The 19,128-nt window shown below is 36.7% G+C and overlaps 7 protein-coding genes across 10 annotated transcripts in view; 4 read left to right on the forward strand and 3 right to left on the reverse strand.

The window, feature by feature from the left end:
• Positions 1-8,289, reverse strand: part of LOC129785974 (high affinity cGMP-specific 3',5'-cyclic phosphodiesterase 9A) — a 79,329-nt gene extending 71,040 nt beyond the window's left edge. The window contains exons 1-2 of one of the 4 annotated variants that reach the window (XM_055820694.1): positions 7,873-8,289; positions 6,168-6,663 (exon numbers count right to left, since the gene is read on the reverse strand). The gene's annotated coding sequence lies outside the window, so the exon portion shown is untranslated. Of the gene's footprint in view, positions 1-6,167; positions 6,963-7,841 lie in introns of all 4 variants that reach the window. The other 3 variants (XM_055820692.1, XM_055820691.1, XM_055820693.1) reach the window with 3 other exon arrangements.
• Positions 1-19,128, forward strand: part of LOC129786104 (protein AAR2 homolog) — a 211,345-nt gene that overhangs the window by 134,192 nt on the left and 58,025 nt on the right. The window lies entirely within an intron of this gene.
• Positions 9,497-12,718, reverse strand: LOC129785973 (uncharacterized). The gene is made up of 4 exons (XM_055820688.1): positions 12,507-12,718; positions 12,335-12,436; positions 11,876-12,267; positions 9,497-11,809 (listed from the first exon to the last, which is right to left on the reverse strand). The coding sequence occupies exons 1-4, from the start codon at positions 12,600-12,602 to the stop codon at positions 9,640-9,642; spliced, it is 2,760 nt and encodes a 919-aa protein (XP_055676663.1). The 5' UTR covers positions 12,603-12,718; the 3' UTR covers positions 9,497-9,639.
• On the forward strand, positions 13,113-16,335 carry LOC129786169 (uncharacterized). The gene is made up of 7 exons (XM_055821017.1): positions 13,113-13,280; positions 13,478-13,611; positions 13,687-13,742; positions 13,856-13,960; positions 14,048-14,138; positions 14,237-14,355; positions 15,286-16,335. Exons 3-7 carry the CDS (start codon positions 13,694-13,696, stop codon positions 15,432-15,434), a joined length of 513 nt encoding a protein of 170 aa, XP_055676992.1. The 5' UTR covers positions 13,113-13,280; positions 13,478-13,611; positions 13,687-13,693; the 3' UTR covers positions 15,435-16,335.
• Positions 16,517-16,907, forward strand: LOC129786189 (MIEF1 upstream open reading frame protein). The gene is made up of 2 exons (XM_055821041.1): positions 16,517-16,725; positions 16,792-16,907. Exons 1-2 carry the CDS (start codon positions 16,549-16,551, stop codon positions 16,828-16,830), a joined length of 216 nt encoding a protein of 71 aa, XP_055677016.1. The 5' UTR covers positions 16,517-16,548; the 3' UTR covers positions 16,831-16,907.
• LOC129786176 (mitochondrial translation release factor in rescue) lies at positions 16,837-17,324 on the forward strand. The gene has a single exon (XM_055821025.1). The coding sequence runs from the start codon at positions 16,837-16,839 to the stop codon at positions 17,257-17,259; it is 423 nt and encodes a 140-aa protein (XP_055677000.1). The 3' UTR covers positions 17,260-17,324.
• LOC129786059 (RING-type E3 ubiquitin-protein ligase PPIL2) lies at positions 17,256-19,044 on the reverse strand. The gene is made up of 3 exons (XM_055820856.1): positions 18,936-19,044; positions 17,757-18,857; positions 17,256-17,701 (listed from the first exon to the last, which is right to left on the reverse strand). Exons 1-3 carry the CDS (start codon positions 18,965-18,967, stop codon positions 17,290-17,292), a joined length of 1,545 nt encoding a protein of 514 aa, XP_055676831.1. The 5' UTR covers positions 18,968-19,044; the 3' UTR covers positions 17,256-17,289.

The raw sequence follows: 19,128 nt of genomic DNA on the forward strand, positions 1-19,128 counted from the left end.
GTCTGTGAATAATGTGGTATATGCGACGACATACGCTATACTAAGAAAATATATATTGTATATTGCCACATACTAAATTCACCTACCACCTCCCTGCTTTATAAAAAAAAATGCAGACTAAACTACGTGTACAGTACATGTACAGATTATACTGCGTAAATGTTATGAGAATTGTCATCCGCAAACTTATACATATTACAAGGAATAAGTTTGTAAACTTAAAAGCAAATCTTTTGGCAACCATAGTCACGATTTCTATGATCTCTTACGTCATAGACACTATTTACAACGAGATTAATTTTGATTCTTTGATATCTCTTTTTTTTGCAATTTATTTATTTTTTTCTTTGCGCACTCCTTATGTGACGTATCTTTGCTTAAGGTTTTCCTGTTTCGCATTTGGAGATTTATTCTTTTGATGTGATTTTACCACATCCGGACGCCGAGTGGTTGACACAAAACGAAATAATCTCACCTCAATAGCCGAAAAGAATATTTTTTAAAAGAAAACCACACAAAAAGGAAAAGAAAAGTCTGAATATTCTTTCCCATGTATACAACCACTATAATAATTAAGAATAATAACTTTTATAATGCATGACCTGCTCCAAACTGATAACAAAGTCACACACGCCCATGACTTAGATAAGATAAACACACATTTTAGTATAATTTGTTTCGTAGAAGATAGATAGCTTATCGATGTCTTTAGCTCCAAAACCCTTTATCACCCCATCTTAATAAATTGCACAGTATATAACTGAAGGTTTCTCTTGTAAGAAACCAATCGTATATATCAGTTTAATAGAAGACAAGAAATCATTCAATTTGATATAGGATAGCCTTGCTTGAAATCTATCTACAAATCAATTAATGAAAGAAGTCAGAAAAAATTGCTTAATAATAATTTATTAACTTAAATTAATTCATAATTGTTAACTTTAAGTGTATAAAAATGGTTTAAAATAATTCTATTTTCACAAAACATATCGGCATATCGGGGTTAAAACTAATTTATTTAGAATTTTACGTCGTGTTGATAAAGTCATCATGTTTTCAACTTTGGGTATGTTTTAATCGCGAATAGTTAGCATAGAATTCACATGATGATGCATGTGAAATTCACAAACAAAAACTAAAAGAATTTGTAGAATTGTGAATGAAAAGTCAATCATAACGCGTCCAGTTATAAGAGTTGGTGTCCCACAACGTGTAGAAGTTTGTTTATGCGTTGTAATGCGATTAGTGAGCAGAAGTAAGCAAAGTTGATTTTTTTTGTAAAATTCAGTAATTTGATGCATAAAAATGGTCATATCTCTGGTTCTATAACACCTACAGAAACTTCTTGACTAGTTTTGGAAAGGTCTTAAAATAAGCTAAAATATGGGATAAATTTTGATACTTTTCAAGGTCACCTCTAGAATACAAAATGGCGGATTATTGTTTTTCGAAAACAGTTTTTGTCATTTTTTGTTCCGAAGGAATAGCTCTAGAGGTTTCTGATGTTCTAGAAAGTTGTAGAGTTTTGCAAAACCTTTAATTTGATACTAAGATGAGCAAAATCGGTCAAGCAGTGCAGGAGATATGGCTCTTAAAACTTTTCAAATTCAATAATTTTTCAAACTGCGATATCTTCTAAACGGCGACATAGATTTTCTTCATTTTCGGACTGGTGAAAGATTATTAGTCCTACTACAACATATCAAAATTTAAAGGAAAACGATAACAGATATTGGGAGATATTGCCCCTTAAAGTTAGGCAATTTTTGTTTTTGATTTTAGCGCCTCTTGCGGACGTTTTTGGAACTTGGAATGTTCTAGACGGTTGTAGGGCTTTTCAATACCTTTCATTTGATACCAAGATGGTCAAAATCGATCAAGCCGTTCTCAAGTTATATCGAAAAACACTTTTTGCTTTAGGCCGCCATATTTGCTAAACGGCTTGACCGATTGTCAAGTATGAATTGTTGATGAAAATGTCTCACTGAGCTCTACAACATACTAAAATTTCAGACCTCTAGCTCTAAGGGAACTGTTTGACAGTAGTTCAAAATGGCGGACGGCGGCCATCTTGGATTTTGAAAATGCGAAAAAATAAAATTTTACACCCACATTTCTATAGAAAACTTCAAACCCGAAGTCTCTATCAGTTAGCGTTCCCGAGCTATAAGGTAAAGTTTGGACCACCGGCAGGCCGGCCGGATCAAAAATTTTCCACCACCATTTTCAGAATGTGGGTTGTCTAAAACGTGCTCATACCAAGTTTGAGCCCGATCTGAGGGGGTCGGTTTTTCCGACGATTACAATACTTGGTGTTGGCCACGAAGTGGAACACCAACTAATAGCAAAAGTAAAGCAGGAATGTGAGGAATTGTTAAATTGATTGTACTTCCACGTGGTATTTCGACCAACTCTAACCACTTTAACCACGTTATTTGTATTGGAAAAACAAACATTTTTGGTGCAGTAAAAACTTCTTCTCCACAGATAAATTTCAATTTTATTGAAATTGTTTTTTTAAAAAAAAAAGTCAAATGGATTTTATGTTAAATTGGAAAAGCTTATAAATTATTATTTTAATGATATACACATGTAAGGTAGAGAGAAGGTTATATAGTGAAGATATAAATGCTGTATTTAGTACCCCACTAACAAGAAAATCAAATTATTCAAAGAGGAAGAAGTATAAAAAAAAATTGTGTTAATTACATTTTCCATCTGTAGTATTTGCACACATGTATTAATATTTATTATCAAAGTAGATTTGCGCTCTTAGGAAAAAAAGGTGTTTGAAGTGTTAAGAGACATCATTCAATGTTTAGCGGGATGTGGTTCAAAAGTGAACGTGTTTGAGGGGTTCTTGTGAAGGAAACTTGTGCTGATCTCTCAATGAAAATTAGTGCGTGAGGAGATCTTTTGTAAAACTTGGAAATTCCTACATCACATTTTCCGCCGTATGACGCACACAGCTCTAGGGGTTGACTTGAGAGTGCAAAATGGACAACTATTATGTACATACATAGGTTAGGTACACCTTTGCATGGCCAAACTAAATAATAAGTTATTTCACAGACTAGAAAATTATAGAGCTATGAAAATATAATATTAATAAAAAAAGCAAGAAATTAATTGGCACTCTCAAAGGAAATCTATTGCTTCCCGACGTTGCGATTTCTCATTCCGCATGTTGACGATTTGGTCGGGCTTTTCAGTTCAAGGTCGCTCTGTGATTTGAATAATCACTCGTTTGGTCGCCTAGAGGTGTATTTACACGGACATGCTGTAGTATGGGGAGTATCAAAAAGAAAACAACGAAATCGCGTAAAATGGCTGGAAACTTGCAATTCCTCTCACTGCATGTATATAATTTCTTTTTCTTACCTCCATACCACTCCATCTCACTCACACTCTCGGTACTTTCGTGCCGTCAAAATAGACAACACTACTGGCGCCTCATGTTCATTATATCTTTTGCAGCACTGCGATGCTGCACATTGCTGTGTTGGTTTTTTTTTAAAAGCAAAAAAATTGCAAGAGAATGCAATGTAAATTGCAATGAATGCGAACGAATAAAAAAAACACCAAATAAATGAGATTGCAGAAATATATTGCTTTCATGTGAGGGTAGAGCATAAAACAAACTGCAACAGATGCAGTAAAGGATGTAATGAATGTACATAGCTGCGAGGTGTTGCGAATGAGGGCAAAATTTTCCTTTCCCTTAAAACATTCATTTTTTTTTATCTATTTTAAAATTTTCCAAATTGAATCCTTTTTTCATGATTTTACTTTAAGCCGCAAAATTACCGTACCATCTGCCACTAGAAAATTATATTCAACTCGGAGCTTTTGTTATTTTGTCCTTAAATAATGACATGTCTTTTATTTGCACTATGTTGCATTGTCTGTATTGCATTCATTGCATCAAGAAAATCCTCATAGTCTCTACTTAGATTTTATATGTCATTCATTTCATTTAAATGTGGAGGGTTTTCAGGTTCAAAGGGGTTAAAGGAATAATTTTAGTTTATTTAAATTGAGTTATTTCGAAAAATATTATTATTTTTCATTTAGTTTAGAATCCAATTATGTACGAAAAATTGAATTTTATACTTGTTACCTAATTTTCCAGCTACTTTAACATTTTACTGAATACTGTGGCTAATTCAATTGTTAAAATCGCTACAGAATAAAATCAATTTAATTTATCATGATAAATTAGCTCAATTCAAGAAAACATAACATAGGTAACATAGAAAATCTGGAATAAACCATTTTGAGAAAAAATGAAAATCAAAGTTTGAGGAAAAACCTACCAAACATGTCAAAGCATATTAATGGGTTGAAAGAAAAAGTAGAAAACAAAACTATCCAGATTTTGAAAATTTAGATTAACGTGTTAGATGTACGTCGTTCTACGAATGATAAGTAACCTGAAAGTTCAGTTGAAGAGTTATCGTAATTACAATCCACGCATTAAACGGAATTTTACCAATATTATCCCTCTTGATTGATATTTAGTTTTATATTTCAAATATTTGGGTTATTTTCTGCGGGAAAACATGCAAAAATTGTTGGCCCAGGGGCTATATTTTAGCTGTGTTTCTTTCAGACACAGCTTTTGTGTACCGAGCAAAATCGAAAGTCGTCAGATCGGGCTCAAACTTGGGATGAGCACGAATTAGGGTCACCACATTCCAAAAAACGTATGCGCCAAAAATTTTTTTTTCCGGCCGTCCGGCCGTCCGGCCGTCCGTCCGGCCGTCCGTCCGCCGTGGTTCAACCCTAAATTGCAAGAGAACGGTGATAGATAGAGACTTGCGGTAAACGGCAAAGTTTAAATATCGACTGGAAGACATCCGATTATGAGGTCAAATCCACCCCCCCACCCCTCCGTCCGCCATTTTGATTAACCTCAAAATTTTGTTTTCGCTATATCTCAGCCGCTATTATAGCTAGAGGGCTGAAATTTTGATATGTTGTAGGGGCCATCAATACCTTTCCAACGATACCTCATTTTTGAAAATCGGTCAAGCCGTTTAGTCAATATGGCCGCCACAATTTTTCATCGAAAATCGACCATAACTCGAAAACGGCTTGACCGATTTTGATCAACCCGGGGTCAAATGAAAGATCTCAACAAACCCCACAACTCTTTAGAACATCAGAAGTTTCAAAAGTGACCGCTAGAGGGCCAAAAATCAAAAACAAAATTTTCGATTAGTTTTCGATGAATATCTCGAAAACGACGACATAAATTTTTTTCATTTTTTCATATGTTGTAGCTGACCATATTATCTAGCTTCATGCCAAAAATGAAGAAAATCTATGGATCCGTTCTCGAGATATAGCCTTCCAAAGTTGGCATGTCATATCTCGGGTTCTACAAGTCCGATCTTGATCAACTCAAGCGCAAATGAAAGGTTTCGAGAAACCCTACAAATGTCTAGAACATTGCAACTTCGAAAAATGACCGCAAAAGGCGCTAAAATCGAAAACAAAGTTTTCGAAAATTTCAAACTCGAATTTTTCGAAAATGGCGACATAAATTTTTTTCATTTTTCGATATGTTATAGCTGACTTCGAGACCTTTAAAACAAAAAAAAATTTATGAAAATCTATGGATCCGTTCTCGAGATATGGCCTTCTAAAGATTTCTTAGGGTATGACTTTTCAACTTTTCCCGACTTTGCGCGTATTTAAACTGATTCGCGTTCTAGTTTGCTCTCACAAAATTGGTACACTGAAAGAAACACAGCTCCCGTAAGCTTGGTCAGCTTACCAGTACATTTTATGCTTGGTTAGTTGTTTAAAAATTAAAACCTGTTACATGCAACAAAAATACATTAAATAATTCACCCGAAATATCGGCTTGTAATTTGTCACTATAAACACAAAAGCATTAAAAAGCCATTGAATTAAAAGCCCGGAAAGATTGAAACGATATATGATAGCATGGCCCAATAAATTGGGTATAGGTAAAGGTAGGTTGGATGGGTAATAAAAGGACGATTTATTCATTGATTTTTGCATAGCAAAATCTAACTTGATGCAGTCTATATGGCCATTAATTACTGACAATGTTCTACCCCATTTTACAGCTTTGATTTCCCTTTTTTTCGCACAACAATAGATTGAATAGAGAAGAGCTATTAAAATTTACTCACCGTGAAATGGATTTTTCAGCACACAGCAGAAATCGTGAGAAAAGCTACAGTATCATGCGCAGCAAAAAAAAAGTCGTGATGGATTTTCCTTTCGCTTTTCACCACACCACCTTGGACCAAGTCACAATGTTTGAGCCAATCAACACTGGAGGATGACCTTTAATTTTGCATTGTGTTGCACACAGAATGATGTTAAAATCACTTATGTTTTTTTTTTTTTTTCAATAAACAGTCCACTAATGCCACTAATAGTCTCTCACAGGTTACAAATAATTCTTCTCCCACGACATTGAATGCAACATAGACAATTTTACTCTGTAATACATATAACTCTTGAAAGCACTCCAATGGGTGATATATTAATTGCACTTCCGATCGAAATGTCCTCAAGATTGATCAGCGCTAATATTACTCCATTCGTATTCTGTCTCTTTTTCTTCAACTAAAGTTCTTTCGTGTGAGCACAAGAAGATGTGGCGTAGGAAAAGTAACTTTTCTGGGAATGAAAGAAGAAAAAACAACTTTCCTGCACACTCTCAGTCAGAGATATATAATTTTGTGAAGCACTTTTGTTATCAAGAGGCGATTCACTTTCTGACCATTTAGCTGGTTTTCACTGGAGTTTCGTTTGTGTATATGTTAGTGGATGTTATTGGGAGTAAAACATCTTCAATATTTTACTATATGTGTATACACACAATTCGTTCTCATACTGGCATTTCTACAACTTCTTATGAACATGCTCACCACATCATTTATCAGTTCTATTATAGTTTTTAGTGTTAAAAGCTAAAGCTTTTAGGGGGGAAAAAGTTTATGGAATTTGATGATGAGAAGTAAGAGAATTTATGTACGAGATATTATATATTTTAAAATTAGTATAAGAATTTATGGTGAAAAAATCCGGTTTATCACCATCTCGCGTATGGAATTTAGATAGTAGGTATATGTATTATATTACCTATGTGAGAAGACGAAGAAAATATATTTATGTATATATCGTGTATATAGCCGTATCTTATGTATTTGTGATATAACCTACTAAATACCCTCCATTCGCACCAAAATTGTAAGGAAGAGAAAAATAAAAAAAAAGATACTCTTGGCGTGTTCAATTGATTTAAATTTTGGCAAATCAATTGACAATGTTTCTCCTCATTCTTTGCGCCGAAAAAGGTGAAGAGCAGCACTTTATATTCTATTCGTTTTGCAACATCACTCACAATTTTCTTCCTTTTTGCATTATTAATTATTTCATTTATTCTTCCACGTTTTATTATTTCCCGTTCCTCTTCCAAACTCCGTTTCTCTTCTACACAACACCCATCTCGCGTGAATGTCTATCTCGATTTTTTTTCTTCTCCTCTTTTTTTGCCGTGGATTCGTGCCTCCTTCCCGAAAGTTTAATTCATCACAATAAATAATCGACAGTGTACATTTGGTGGAAAAAAAAAGAAGTCAAGAGCGAAAAAAAAGACGAATTAAATTGACGAATTGAATTTTGGCTCTCGCAAAGAGAAGAAGATGATTGTAAAATGTGAGTGAACGCAGACTTGGGATGTGAATGAGCGGAGAATTCAAATAGAACAACACCACATGAGCAAGATTATACGTTTTTTTTTTCCTTCCTCTTCACGAAATGAAACTCTTTCTTCATTTAACACACAATCTCACCCAGGCACAGTGCAATAAATCTCTGGCGCACCAGTGTGAAGAAACCTCAGTGATTTTCCATCAAAATTGAAAATACGAAGTATATATATCGATGCGTTCGCCACAATTAATGTACAACTTGTTGAACTCAAATGCACTTTTGTGTTTTATCAGTTGTCTGTTTTTCTTTCTGCACGCCTCACCCTGTCTCTCTCTAACTCGCATTTACCACCACACAATATATGTACATATGTGGCTACTTTACTCACTTTTTTTTTCAAAAAGGTATCAAACTATATATAATATATATATATTTGCGCTCACAAGCAATGTGGGGCTGACTTGTCCCGTGTGTTGTATATTGTGTGCGGTTCCGATGGCACGTAGATCGCGAGAGCGAGACCGGAGTGCCTGCTTGTCCCAGTTGATTTGCACCAGCCAGCAAACAGGCACCAGCACTAGAGCGACAACGACAAAACGTTAATTGCCTGGCGCACACTTGAGCTCGAAGCGCGCGATGTTCCTGCCCTGGCCAATACATTCTCGCACACCAAAGTATTCCCCTCTCACTTGCTCTCGCTCCCATTCCGCGTGCAGTGTGGCTCCCCTTCCCCAAGGCAGCAGCAGACATCATCACAGCACGCGCGTAACGATGTGTGCAGAGACAGGCCCGTTGTGCCGCGGATAGTTTTTGGGCTCCAGAAAATCCGTGATTGATCGCAAGCAAAATCCATGCTCTTCTCCTTCCTGCACCACACATACAACATCTCTAAAGGTCGACAGGAATATCCCAAGGTCATTGGCATTTACACACAAATTAATTGACCTCAAAAGAATCATAAACATACGTATGAGATAACAACATTATTTCTTTAAAAAAAAATACTACCCACTGCTTATTTCCACGTCTATCCATGATGAATAAAAAAAACCTTTAAACCTACAAAATATTGGTTTTGTTAACTTTTAAATTAAAATTAAAAGAAAGGAGTAATCTGTGGGTAGATTCTGATCTGTAACACAGCATTTCTCTATGATTTTTCTCTCAGTCAATTTTTCCTCAAATTTTGTGAGTTTGTGTAATGTGCGTGTGAGCACATGTTGCGTTAGGAGGTCTTCGTATACACTTCGGGAGATTTCGACACTTACCAATTAACAAAAGCGGAGAAAACTTGAGGAAAAAATTGTGAAGAAAAGCTACGATTCATATCAGAATCTACCCACTGAAGGTATATTGAAACTTATTACAACCGGAAGCATTGAAAGGTATTTAAAAAGTTTATTAAATCTTCCTTTAACCCTCTTTCAGATCCGCGATCAATCTAGCAAGCTGATTGAACTAAAAATAATTTTTAAGGGTTCCTTTGAGCTCAAATAAGACATTTTCAGTAAAAAATCCCAACTCAAAAATTTTCGGTTTTTCATCCTTCCTGATCTTGTGAGTCCTTGGGGATGTCCTTTTGTGGTCATAAAATGATCAGATTGTAAAGACATAGTCCTGTACTGATTTGGACTGAATATTCATAAATTAACTATATAAAATGAAACATTTTCAAAATCGAGCCTTTGGGTCAGCGTATGACCCAATGGACCTTAAAGAGTTAAGAAAACTTTCGTCTTTCGTCCCTACATTTGTAATTTTTAGACTAATTAGACGCATTAATAAAATTCAAATCTACAAATTAGAATTGTTTATTAAAATTAGTTTTCTTTTACATTAATTTTATGTTATTTTATGTTTTACAGAATAAAAGAATTTTTAAGGCATTTTCATAAAGAGGTAAATAAGTGTAATAATATACATACTGTGAATCCTTCCTTAGTCACATTTAGAATTGAAATAGTCACACATTTTGAATGTCCGGATACGACTGTAGAGTGCAGCTTTACGGCAGGGACGATTGCGATTGTTCAGGACACGCATATCCGGTTCTGTTAGTGCTACTGTCGGCAACTTCTGCGTAATAATTGGGGTTTGCTGCTTCTCCAGCCGATAGGAACGTCGTCGGCGCTCTGTAAAAATGTCTCTTTCCATTATATCTTCAGATTTCTTGATGGGCTTTGAGGATGTTCTTTCCAGCGTTGTGTCACACTCTTTATCCATTTTCAAATCTTCCAGAGGAATTGAATGATCAACTTGTAGTCCACTGAACATGGAATGAGTTCGATTTCTCAGGCAAAGTTTTGGTGATTTGGATGCTTCACTCTCACTCAAGTATTTTGTACGTGCTTTAGCAGTTTTTAATGGTTGTCGACCATCATTTTCAGGGTTCATTCTGACGCAGGTAGAATTTAGTGTTGTTGTACTGTTTGAAGTTGTTTCAAATGAGTTGCTAGAAGAAGTATTTTGTTCAGTGCCTGTCTCTCCATTTTCGATTGAATGGAACGAGTTGTTGATTGTCTGATCCTCTGTTTCTTCCCTTATCAGAGATTGAGATTTCAAAAGTCTCTGAGATCTACGACGTTGATTTTCCTTTGTTTTATTGCTTCTTGGGCGCAAAATCCTTTCAGTTGATGATATTTCAAAACTTTCATCTTTTGAATTGTCTGTCTCATAGCTATCAGAAGAATTTCCACTATGCACTAAACGTCTCCGCTTTGTACGGGGACGTTTTAAACGATTAACCCTTTCATTATTACTTGGAGATTCAGGTGCATTAGCACTCCTGATGGAATGAAGGGTTGCTGTGCTCGTTGTTGATGTATCAACTGATTCCTCAGGATCAACATTGGATGCAGAGTTTGATTCATCTGGTGGCTTACAATCGCCTTGATCTCCTTGATCTTCTGAGAAACTTTCAAAATCAAGTTCTTTTTCGATGATCGCTTCACGTTCAACGTTTTCATCTTCATTAGGATCTTCAACAATCGTTGGAAGCTCTTCATTAGAAAATTGTTGGGATTTGCTTTGAGAACATCTCATGTTATTCTCAGCTGATGATACTTCAAGGATTTGAGTATCTGAAGCAATTTCTTCTGATGCAAATGAGTCGCAATCATCAAAAGTTTCATGAGAGACAGCATTAGCTCTCTTTCTCAGAGCTAACTTAGGTAGATCAATTGATGTTTCATTTTGATTTGCATCAGAAAATGTTTTAGATTTCGATGGCCCATCAGTGAAGACGGAGTTCACGATGGGAGTACTTGAGGTTGGCTGAATAACAGACTCACTGTAAGCCTCATAATTGTTCCCTTGATGATCGTCGGTAGCTGAATCTTTATCAATAATACTGATTGGACTGTCTTTTTCCTCTTCCTCAACAATAGTTGAACAGTGCTGTACAGCAAGTCGTTGAGATCTTCGGCGAGGTTCCACAGTACCCTTTGTATTGCTTCTTGTACGTTTTCTAGGTGGACTCTGGTGGCTCTCATGCAAGTGAAACATTTCCAACGCCCTTGAGTCTTTGCTCTCTGGTGGATTATTATTATCAAACATGGAACGAGTTCGTTTTCTGGGACTGATAGTTGATGGACCTGCTTGAGTACTCGTGGAAGCAATTGGAACAGATTCATGTGTCTTCTTGTCCTCCTTTTGAATTCCTTCAAAATCTGTCTTCTCCACATCAAGAGATCTTGTCCTGGAGCGCAAAACTCGTCCCATGAGCTCATCATTGTGCTCCAGGTGTGGTGCAGTATTTGCAGTACTTTCAGTAGTCTCAGGATTATCATTGACTTGACCTCCAATCTCATCAATTTCAGATCTAGCTTCGAGGTTCATTTCCCCAATTCCATTAGCAGCTTCCATGCATTTGTTCCTTTCAATCTCATGCAGGGTAAAATCACAATCATCGCATGTAAATCTACGATGAGCATAGAGTTTGTTGCAATTCATGTGAATTGCTTTTGATCCGCATACAATGCAAATCCTCATCTTCCAGTGATTGGTATTTGTTTCTCGTCCTGTTGGGCATAGGCATATGGGAGCAGTGCAGGAGATTTTACGTTCCAATTCAGAAAATGCCCTCGGAGCCAATTCCCAGGATGCGTCCCTGAAAGAATTAATGATTTTTTGTTAGATGACCTACTGTCGTGTAGACAAGACAAATCCAAATTACCTGTCGGGAATGAAGACATTGCGATGAGTTAGAAAATTCCGGAACTTCTTCTCATCATTGCAGAGGGGGCACCTGAAGAAATAGCCAGCAGAAAGAGCCGCCCTTGCTAGACAAAGTCTATGGAACCATCCTGATGAGCAGCATGGAGGACGAATTGAATTCAGCGGATGATACGTCCCTAGAGCATCACAACAGATGGTACAAAGCTCCTCGGGATCATGGGGATTCTTATCCTCGGGCAAATCAATGTGCCGGTGACAAAAAGATTGGAAGGTATCGTAGAAGATGTACCGGGCATTGTTTTTAGCTCCACACACAGTGTGGAAGAATCTGAAGCATTTCCGGTTGCAGCAAGCAATATTGGCTCCCGTGTCGCGACAGTAGGTACATTTCTGGAAAGACCCGAAAGAGCCCCACATATACATTCCCGTAAAAAATATAACCTATAACTTTGCTCACCTTATTTTCCGACTTTTTTGCACATTCAATGATATCTGGGACGAGAAATCCACGAATTCCTTCGTTGTCGTCCCCATTTTGTTCCATTACCGTCGTGAGTAGCTGAAAATTAGAAGAAATTTGTCTTTTTTTGCTTCTTCCGGAACATTCCTTATCAGCTCTGGAAACTTACCAGGCAATAGTAGTGGACTGCAACACGGCCTTTGCGCAAGAACTCTCCATGCAATACATCATCCTTCTCTGAGGATTTACACAAGGCACACTGCATCCTGATTCAATCACAATTTACTTGAGAATTTCTACTTTTCACGGGAGTTTTTGAGACGCGTCTGATAAGTTGAGAAATTCGCGGGTTTTTTAACTCTCGAGGGAATTCGAATAGTTTCGTCAAAATTCGGATAGTGTCGGGAAAATTTTCATCGATTTTTCGTCGATTTATATTTTAACGTTGGAAAAGTCGAGGAAAACTGCACTGAACTTTGCAGGATGCTCGATTTTCTCCACTAGTTGTGATTTTCTTAATTTTCTTCACTAATTTATAGTTTAAATAATTCAGAAATATGTCAAATAAAGAAGTATCTGTTGCTTGTTACATGATTTAAATTAATAGGGAAGACTGGGACACAGTTGGTCAAGTAGGTATAATTGTCCTGAAATAATAATTATTTGAAATTCTAAATAAAACAATTAAAATTTTAAGAAAGGAAAACCTTGGAAAATTCCTTTATCCTTTTCCTTAATATGAATTAATTAATAACAATATCAATTCACTTACTAAAGCACAGCAAACGAGTTTGAGAGTAGTCGAAGTATTTGTTGTCTTGTGGAAAAACGTGAAAAACAATTTATTTTTCCCCGAAAAAAATACAATTTTCCACCAAAATATCTGTGATAAAAAATGCGTTAAAGGTCTTTTCTAATTCATATCAATTGAAATAATTTCCGGGTAAGTTTTAAGCTGTGTGGGAAAATTGTGAATTTTACATTTTGCGGAAAAGCCGCTTGAGAGATTTTCTGGGTTAGACGCAAAATTATGGTTATTTTTAATGAAAAATAGATTAAAAGTTAAATGCCACACATCTTTCCCCAACAATGCTATTCTTATTCTTTTTGCTCATTTTCCGCTTTTCCCCCCTTTTGCAGTTGTGGCAGAATCGTGCATAATTAACTGGGCAGAGTGCGAAAATGCGGAAAATGCCATAAATTCCTTCATTCATCCCGTAGAATTTATAAATTGGTGTGTGAAAGGACAAGGAAAATTATTTTGTGAATTATTTGTAAGTTTCTCTGGTTCTCCTCGGTTATTGGCGCACACGGATCGAATCAATTTAATTTGATATTCTTCTATTTAGCAACAATATGCCAAGTCAAACTGCGATGGAGAGGAAAGTCCTGTATGCCTTCCGTGGTAAATAATTACACACACCTCTCTGTGTAGAGAGCTCCCGGATCAATATATTGTTCCCCTAACTTAATTCCACAACATTATTCTCTCTCCCCACATGCTTTTCCTGCCATTAGGGTGGATCGCGTTCATAGCTTTCATGGACTTTGGCACGGCAATTCGATGCTACATTGAACGACGGAGCTTCCTTGGGGACCACATGGATACGCAATATATTGAAGGTACCAACACCGTCCACACCTTAATTTAATTATCCGCAAATATTCTCACCCAATGATGCACACGCCATTCTCTGGCTTCATTTAAAGGTGACTTTACGGTGTCCCGAATCCTTGGCATGTATTGCATTTTAAAGGCAATGGCTCTGGTTCACTGCACCCTCTACATTCACTACAAGCCGTAAGTTCTTCCGGCATTTCTTTCGTGTACCGGAAATTTGAAGGTGGAGTTGAGCACTTTGCTGATACAGTAATTGATTCCTTCCCCATTTATTGCAGGGTGGTCAGCATGGGGGGCTGTGGATTGGCATTGACCATGGTGCTATACTTTACGGAGGCCTTGTATTTTCGCTCCAGCACTTTCAATTTCTACGTTACGTTTCCTTGCATTTTGAACTGTAAGTATACATTAATTTATGTTGCTATGTAATTTACATGATTTCAGAGTTAAAAATAATTCCATAAATTCTTTTCTGGATTAAAGATTAAAATACAATACATAGGATACATAGTTATGCATTGCACTATTGCGTCCTCTAATTTTCAGTTTCAGTCAAAACTTAAAATGCCCCTGACTCCCCTATTTAGAGGTCAAAAATAAAATTATTTTCACGTTAAAAAAAAACATTTAAAAAATTTGTAGTATTTTTTAACGTTGTAAAAATGTCAAAGGTTAGAAAAAAACGTCATGCGTGTTAGATAAACTTTCAAACATTAGGGGAGGGCGGGGCTAATAAAGTCACTTAAGGGTTTAGAAAAAGCTCAAAATATCATATTTCCCAAACACATAAAGCGAAATGTATAGCTCATTTCTTTAGGAAATTTACTGCCCTACAACTCTTTCTCAGATCATTTTGTTCTATCTAGCTAGGAAATATGATATTTTAGGCTTTTTCTAAACCCTTAAGTGACTTTATTAGCCCCGCTCTCCCCTAGTGATGCAAAGTCATATCTTCAAAATTTATGTCAAATGTCGAAAATGAAACGTTAAACGTTATAAAAACAATTGCAAACATTGGAAAAGAAATATCAAACGTTGGAAAAGAAATGTAAGATTACAAAAGAAATGTCAAACGTTCGAAAGGAAACGTCAAATATTAGAAAAATGTCAATCATTCATCATCGTCAAACGTTAGAAAACGTAGAAAATAAACATCAAGCCCCAAAAAAACATTTTTTTTTTATAAAAAAAAACTCAAACAGATTTCTGGTTACTCCTCTGCTAAATCTTGCATCTAAGTTCCCTTTAATTCTGCATTGCGTTCCTGTTCACCCTATATTCGTTCCCAATAGCAATTAATCATTAACTTTGCTACTTTCTTTTGCAGTCATCACCCTGGCAGGGCTAATCTACATACCCCGACGTCTGAGACTGTGGGACCCACACTCAGATATTGACGATGAAAATTCACAGCTTCTCAAGCAAATGGGTGGTTTTAAGAAGAGACGTGGCTTGAAGAAGAATTGTATTAGTTAAAGCGGAAAATTGAGCAATGACTGCAAAAAGACGCTGAGTCAGTGATAGCGAGAGGAACAAGTTTGCCGGGCGATTATTGCCATTTCAGCTCTACATTACATTTTACCACACAATTTTCTCTACGTAGCTTAGGGATTGGGCATTTAAAATGCATTTATTCAGGTTTCTAATTCGCGCTACAAATTGCTCACACATTAGACGAATTAGATGAAAACATAAATGAAAATAATTCGTACAGCTTTATGCAGAACATTAAAAAAAAAACAAAATAGTCCGCAAATTGATAATAAATTCATTATTTTCTTGGCAATAAACTCTGTCCATTGGATAGTATATGTAGCTACCAACATTTTTATGATGAACCAGACATGCGTCAGTGTCTCAAAGTATAGAAGGACTAAAACGCTATAAAGCGATTTACAATTTTATTAACAATGAATTAATCATTTTGTAGTTAATTTTATCCTTTAGAAGGATTATTCTTTAAAGAAAATGCATAACTTTTGAATTAATCATGACAATTTGTGATTGAATATTTATTGATAGAATTTAATGAGATTTTCAAAATGCTGGATTAGTAACTAGCATAACTAGTCAATCTAGTCATTAAAAGTAATATCCGTAAGGACATAATAATATAGAGAAATTAGACTTTCAACCATTATACATACATATTTATTAAAAGTAAAAAATATCAATTAGGAATTTAAAAATAAAAATGAAATCCCCCACTGGCGAACATTTTTCTGCACATAAATAACATTTTCTTCCTTACAAAAATCTTCACAATTTTTATATTTAGTAGCGAGATTATAAAGAACCTCCAGAAAACGAATTACAATTCTAGACAAAAAATGTAATATTCAAAGGAATTCAATCAATAAAAAAAACTTTAAATTAGAGGGGCTGTTTTGATGCAATTTTCAGTTTTTCCTACCCTATGATCTTCCGGTGATTAAAAGGCTTTTAAAGTTTAAAGCCCAAAAAATTAAATCCCCGGAAAAAGCATTGCAAAAAATTCGCGGTAATCGAAAAATCGATTAGTTTAACCTAACCTCACCACCTTTGTTTTTGTTGAAAAATTCGGGCAAAAAGTTTTTATGCTCATATAATTATGAGCGCCCCAGGAGCTCCCAGTTGTCGTCAAGTGTTGAATCTTTATCGGCAATTACTGAGATACGGAGAGAGACTCAAATTGACTGACAAGGAGTACTTTAAGCAAAGAATAAGGAAAGAATTCCAGCAAAATAGAGACCTAACCTCACCTGAGGATATTCTCTTCAATTTCAAGGTAATTTTCCGGCTTAAATTAATTATTCTTTTGTACATCACGTTTTAATAAAATACATTACAACAGAAGGGAGAAATTGTACTACAGAACGCGAGAGTAATATAGAGAAAAATGCTCCGCTCCTTGATCTTCCGGTTTTCCCCAAAAAGCGTACTGAATGTAAGAATCGCCAGCAAATCCACCATTGATTACTCCCGTGTTCCCCAACTTCTGGATGAAGATTTGGAAGAAACATTCGTCCGGGGGAGTGGACCAGGTGGTCAGGCTGTCAATAAGACCTCCAACTGCTGCGTTCTACGTCACAAACCGACGGGAATTGTAGTAAAATGCCACATTCATCGCTCTGCTACCCAAAATAGCAAAGAAGCAAGAGCAATCCTCACCCGTAGACTTGATAATTTCATCAATGGAGAATTATCAGTGGAAAATCAGGAAAAGATGCAGGAGAAGCAAAAAACTATAGAAGCAGATCGTCGTAGGAGGAAGCTGCAGGATCTCAAAAGACAATGGAAGGAGCGAGAACAGCCGGATTAGCGTAAGCCAATAAAACGTTTTTCTTTTATTTTACCATGAACTAAAATCACCAAATTCGTAGGAAATATTCTTTTTCTTTTTGGCCGGAACTGCTGGTTCTGTGCTGGGTCCTTCATTCTTGTAGGGCTGAATTTTGAGGTATTTTCCGACACCTTCGCGATATGCAACTAGTGTTTGTTGTTGCTTTTTCTTTTCCTTCTCTTCGCGTTCCTTTTGCAGCTTCTCGGCCTCCTCTGCACGATCCTTGGCCAATTGCTCGTCGACCTCTTGGAAAGGATCCACAAATACTTGAGCTCTCTGAATAATAATATCCTCAATTGGTCTGTCCTTGTTGTCCACTTCGATTTTCTCCATTTCATTCAGTGTATCCAATCCACCGACCAGCTTCCCAAAGACCGTGTGCTTCCCGTCCAAATGTCGACAGGATCGGAAGGTGATGAAACTGAAAGAAATCCCGTAATTAATAATTTTCTAACAATTTCCCTTAATATTCTTACAATTGGGATCCATTTGTGTTGGGTCCGGAATTAGCCATTGAGAGCACTCCTCGGCCGGTGTGAGAGAGATTTGGCTTAAATTCGTCGTCGAACTTTTTGCCCCAGAAGGATTTCCCTCCAGTTCCGGTTCCCGTTGGGTCTCCACCCTGAATCATAAAGTTTCTGATGGATCTATGGAATTTTGTATTGTCATAGTACCCCTGGGTAGTGAGTTTGATGAAGTTTTCGCAAGTTTTGGGCACCAGGTCGCAATGAAGTTCCAGATTGAGAGGCCCAAAATTTGTCTGAAGCCTCACGTAGCCTTTTTTCTTCACTCTCTCATACCGCACGTCGTCCTCGGCAATAATTGCTGCTTCGTGATTTAGAGCTGTCTCCATGGCTGTGGACGTGAAGCTCGCAGCTACAGCACCAGTGGAATAGTGAGCAGCATTGAACTTATCTGCAACCTTTTTCTCCTGAACCACCGTTTCAGCGGGTTTATAGTCCTTCTCCAACTGCTCCAGAATATCCTTTGTTTCCATTGAGATTGTCTTCAAGCGCCCCTTTGGATCTTTCTTCTCTGCAATCTCCTCTTCCGTTTCAACGCGCAAATTCTTCCGGATGTGGTGAAAAGTGGAGATGTTGAACTTCTCCAGATTTCCCGGATCTTGTAGAACGATGATATCCTTCCGTGTGAATGGTGTATCATCAATGAGATCCTTCCAATTCTTTGTTTTAATGTTGAGCTGATCGATTGCTTCATACGAGAAGACATTCCCAGTTGTAGCAATGGCAACAATGTGCGAATTCTTCGTGAAGGGCTTAAAGAGTGTGGGGCAGTGGTAGAGATCTTCATGATTCTTCTGGAAGTTCAATTTGATGAGAGACTTCGCATCCAGGGGTTCACCTGTGATGGGATTAATTTTGTATTTGCGCAGAAAATCCACAATTGCCTGCAATTCGAAGATATTGCCGTTTTTATCGCAATAGGGATGCTCAAAAGGTACCATGGAGAGGCAGCAGTGATCAAAGGGAAGTCTCTTGAACTTGAGATTTTCATCATCCTTGGAATCTTCCTTTTTGCCCCCGTAGAATTGGGACCATTCGGTGTACGTGAGGTACCTGTGAAATAAATCAATTTAAAAGTTTCCTTGAAGTTTATTTTTTATTCCTTGAATGCTCTGGATGTCACTAGCTTACATTTTGTCCTTTTGGTGCTGTCTCTTCCCCATTTTTGCAGGATTTCTCTGTTATTTTCACTTTACAAATAAAACGTAAACACCTTTTCTTACGTTCTGTCAATTTCATTCAAGAAAACTTAATTCAATATCGTACCGCAAGAGCGCTGTTATCACTGTGGTGTGAAAATTTTCCCGCCAAAAGGCGCCAAAAT

The sequence above is a fragment of the Lutzomyia longipalpis genome, chromosome 1, assembly GCF_024334085.1.
Source record: "Lutzomyia longipalpis isolate SR_M1_2022 chromosome 1, ASM2433408v1".
Taxonomy (NCBI): Eukaryota; Metazoa; Arthropoda; class Insecta; order Diptera; family Psychodidae; genus Lutzomyia; species Lutzomyia longipalpis.